Consider the following 4,089-nt stretch of genomic DNA (forward strand, 5'->3'; position numbering starts at 1 on the left):
GAGAGGAACTTAGGTACCACGAGAAGAGGGAGATCGGAAGAGGCTGAGTATAAGGTTAGCTCCTGTATGTTGTGGGTGTATCATCGTATTAGTAGACTTATCGCTAGACTGTGAGGTACTGTGAATCCTTATAATATGGCCGTGCTACTGCCGGACTTAGAAGGGAGATGTTATACCAATCAGGAGGAGTATCTCATATTACAGGAACATTCTGGTGATCATGAGGATAGCATGGTAGACTCCTATAGGCTCCCATTATTACAGGGAATCCTCGTGATGGAGCAGAAGATGCAGCCCCTCTACCACCCCCACCAACCCAAGCCGTTATTGAGGCTCCTGGTATATCCCCAGGCGACAGTCATGAAGATGATAATCTCCCTCAAGAGGGATACTCATCTATTGCTGACCATACAGTGCAGGTGGATAGTTGCTCTGTGTTGGGTCTCGCTGTACATCTCTCTCCCTTAGGATGATGCTTCCTTTGCTGATCATGGTCATGGGTACGATACCGCTCAGAATGATACGGATATGGTCCCAGCTGATGCCCCTCCTACTGTTGATACCACTACCCTTAATGGTACACTTACTCGTCCCACTCACTCGCCCATCATGGCTCATCTTATCATCAGCAACTCTCGATCTAGCAGCCCAAGGTCACCACAATGTGGGCAGTGATAACCCTGTGGCAGTAGTGGAGGAAATGGATGAGGATGACGATGACGATGAGGTACCAGGTTAGTCTAGAGAGTTATTCTATACTTGGTATCTTAGGGTCAATGGACTCTGCTGGATCCATATGTAAACCCTGGCAACAAGCCTCAAAAGTGAGAGATGCCTGCCAACATACAAGAGGTCTCTAGTGATGCCTTGCTTACTATCTGATGTCAGGAGTATGAAGATAGGGAAATTGGGCAAACCTGTACCGGTGAAGACACATTCAGTCCTCACCATAAAGCTGTCCAATGGACGTGAGGCGTCCCCATCATCATCATTATTAGATCAACAGTGCGAGTGTCAGGGAGAGCGGCGATGAACCTGGATATCGCAGAGGATTCGATACTGCCTTCTAGTACTGAGAGGCCTGCATTAGTCTGGCAAACGATGGGAGAATATCCCGAGGCTAGTAGCATTGAGAACAAGTTTGCACAACAAGTATCGGTCCTGACGTTGTATCAAGAAGGCTGTATACTGCCCAATTATAGGTGTCAAAACAGCGTAAGGAGTGTAGGAAGGTTGTGCGACAATGGAACGAACGAGCGTCAATTGAAAGGCTAGAAGCACTACATTTACTCAAGGCTACTCGGGACGTAAAGTCACTCTTGGGACCCTGGTAGGACACATCTGCGTAGGTGGTTACCGAGGCAGAGAGAAGAGAGGAAAAGCCTCCACCTAGAATAGATGAAGGAGGGGAATCATCAGGTGGGGATGGGTTAGGCATCTTCTTATGCAGCATTAATATAGCATAGATTCCGACGATGATAACAACAATGAAGTCAGCCACATTGATCGGCGGAGTGTGGTATCAGCCCGATCGGTAGGGTGATTGGCCCGTTGTTGAGCATATCATTCGTTTCAGCCTGGTCTAAGCCCAGCACCCCATGGAGGGGATCCTTCTAGATTATCTCTGGGTAGCATTGATGCTAATAATGTCAGTACTGAGTACTCAGCGATGTTACCTGTTAGGAGAGGGGGTGATACAGGTAGCGTTAAGTAGGCATGACAACCATCTACTGTAATGCGCTCAGGGACAACAGCTGCTAGAGCAGCTGCTGATATTGCTAAAGAAGCCCAGTTTCGAGATCTGTTACGACAACAGGAAGAATATGCTAGCGTATATTGGCATGGCTGTTGTTGGTGATGGCCATGAGCCTATCTTCAGATCATCCAAAAGTATTTATTGAAGGAGTTCCAGGCGGGGAATGATACAGCTGATGGAGGTGGTGGTGGACCAAACTCTCCTGGCGAAGCGTGAGACCTCTGTCACACTATGCTTGTGCTCATGGTGATATATCGCGTAGTCGTACGGGAGTCGATCTGCTCAATCGTGACTTGGAACGGAATGCTCAGAACATCTACGCTAAAGTCCGTAAATGGCAGGATCAAGTGATGGGAGGGTGGGATGTTTGGATGTAGGGTAGTGCTATATATAGGTAGAACCTCTCCTTGAGGAACAGGATAATAGGCCACCTTTCACGTTGGAGTCCTATACCAAGTAATATGGTATCGTTATGATGAGCTTTATGTACCACACTAGTGAGTGTATTCAGGGATGTTATAGAAAAGGTGAAGACATCTAATGAGAAAATTGCAGAGGGCCACGGTGTAGGCTGCTGACTGTGATTATTGTTATGGTAACCTTGCTTATTTACCAGATGTCGAGATCACAGGGGCACAATAATAATGAGAATGCTCAAATCCTCGCCGCCGAAGATGATGATGATGACAGTCCACTTCCATCTGCAACTCTGGATGATATCCTGCAGGGTGAGCCTGCCTGGAATGTTGGAAGGTATCCCAGTATATGATGATAATGACGATACTATTGTTGCTAACATTCCTTCAGATTATTCTTATCAGCACTGATCCTCACCAACAATGGTAACATGGACATATTCGATAAGTCTGGGACGAGTGTAAGTTGAGGGACGCTATCTGTGCTCGTTAGTGATGATCTTGTTATTATAGCCCGACTCTCCCGACGCACATGAAGATGATGATGCTGAGCAAGGGGCTGCCAATTCAAGTCAATTAAGCGAGGAGGCTCGGGGGCTAGAGAAGAGGAAGAAAGATCGAAAGAAGTGTTACACTAGGGTGGATGGACATCTCTCCCATTACTCGTGTTAATTAGATACGGTATTCGTTTGTTGGATGCCGATAAGTGTGTTAACTATGATGTTGAGGAGCCTGATGATGTTGATAACGCTGGAGGAGGTCACCGTAGTAGAACAGCAGCAGGCCCTGCTAGAGGAAAGAGAGCTAGACGGAGATGACGACTCTATAAACATGATGAATAATTATTCCACCTGTATTAGCCACCTCCTGTTTGCATCCATTTCATCTCATTGGAACGATCTTGTGTTATAAATCACACTAATGCTTCGGTTATGCTCTATTAGCGATTGTATTGCCCATCGACGTCGTTCCGGGGTACACTTTCATATTCAACTTGAAAATAGCAGAACGTGTGTCGCTCCGCTCCGCCGAATTGTGAATAGTGCCACTTCTGCTACACCAAGATTTGATCATCGAATTTTAATACACTCTCTTTCCTTCACGCGCTAGGTCCATTGCTAGGAAAGACCGGCTGAGTTTGTGTATCGTCTTCGTTCAGTATTGCTTCCCTTGGGTAGAGTCCCGTCGTCGTGTTCGTCGCTCGTTGTGATTAGGGTGTTGTCGAGTATTGTACTCCTGTCAGGCCTGTTTTTTACACTTGATCATGAGTGTTTTTATTAGAGCATTCGGCAGCCGATCTAGTGCCTGTATACAGCGCATGGCTCCATTATCACGGGCCTTTGCGACTGTTGTTACCCCAGCTAACGAGATCGATAAGGGTTCTATTATAAAGCAGAAGTGGAAGGAGGATGGCCCTGCTGAGTATTGGGAGATCAACAATGTTAGACAAGTAAAGCAAGGCAGACAAGCAGCACATGTTTCGGTAATTGGACTCGTATTAATACTGGTTACTATGATGTAGTAATTATTCTCTATCAGCTCGAGTATACTAACCTAACCTCTAACAAGCCAGAGAGATGGAAGGGCAGTACTACAGCTAAGTTCAATGGTAGTATGTCACTTGTGGTGTTGTGGTAGTTCATCATGTATACCTTAGTTGTGAAGATTGAGAAGCAAGCCTGCCAGATCCTTTACTGGGATAATGATGAGAAGGTATTCTTCGTCCAAGATGATCAGTTCAATCAACAAGAGCTCCCTCAAAGATACGTCAAGGAGGCAAGCAAACTCTTAAAGAGTAGGTTGAGGATGACCGAATGAGCTATTCTGGTGGTCAGTGGTGTACATATCTTAGATGGTGATCAAGTTACACTGTGGCTCGATGACGATGAGATCGTCAAGGTTAGTATACCAGCAGCA

The 4,089-nt window shown here is 46.1% G+C and overlaps 2 protein-coding genes across 2 annotated transcripts in view; both read left to right on the plus strand.

Annotated features, from left to right (window-relative positions):
• Positions 1–276: 276 nt before the first annotated feature.
• Positions 277–3,025, plus strand: Pmar_PMAR018668 (hypothetical protein; the record flags this gene model as incomplete). Its single annotated transcript, XM_002765378.1, has 19 exons — positions 277–339; positions 469–577; positions 630–727; positions 772–824; positions 889–968; positions 1,019–1,152; positions 1,203–1,307; positions 1,350–1,419; positions 1,467–1,534; positions 1,577–1,700; positions 1,746–1,831; positions 1,880–1,968; positions 2,019–2,103; positions 2,151–2,212; positions 2,268–2,322; positions 2,373–2,509; positions 2,564–2,633; positions 2,686–2,798; positions 2,849–3,025. The coding sequence occupies 19 exons, from the start codon at positions 277–279 to the stop codon at positions 2,988–2,990; spliced, it is 1,743 nt and encodes a 580-aa protein (XP_002765424.1). The 3' UTR covers positions 2,991–3,025.
• Positions 3,026–3,490: 465 nt separating this feature from the next.
• The window catches only part of Pmar_PMAR018669 (hypothetical protein), a gene marked incomplete at both ends in the record, with an annotated part of 1,234 nt that continues 635 nt past the window's right edge, over positions 3,491–4,089 (plus strand). Inside the window, 4 exons of the mRNA XM_002765379.1 lie at positions 3,491–3,655; positions 3,712–3,781; positions 3,830–3,967; positions 4,025–4,071. Of these exons, the coding sequence (XP_002765425.1) occupies positions 3,491–3,655; positions 3,712–3,781; positions 3,830–3,967; positions 4,025–4,071 (420 nt within the window). The remainder of the gene's footprint in view (positions 3,656–3,711; positions 3,782–3,829; positions 3,968–4,024; positions 4,072–4,089) is intronic.

The sequence above is a fragment of the Perkinsus marinus genome (genome assembly GCF_000006405.1).
Source record: "Perkinsus marinus ATCC 50983 genomic scaffold scf_1104296975526, whole genome shotgun sequence".
Classification (NCBI taxonomy): domain Eukaryota; phylum Perkinsozoa; order Perkinsida; family Perkinsidae; genus Perkinsus; species Perkinsus marinus.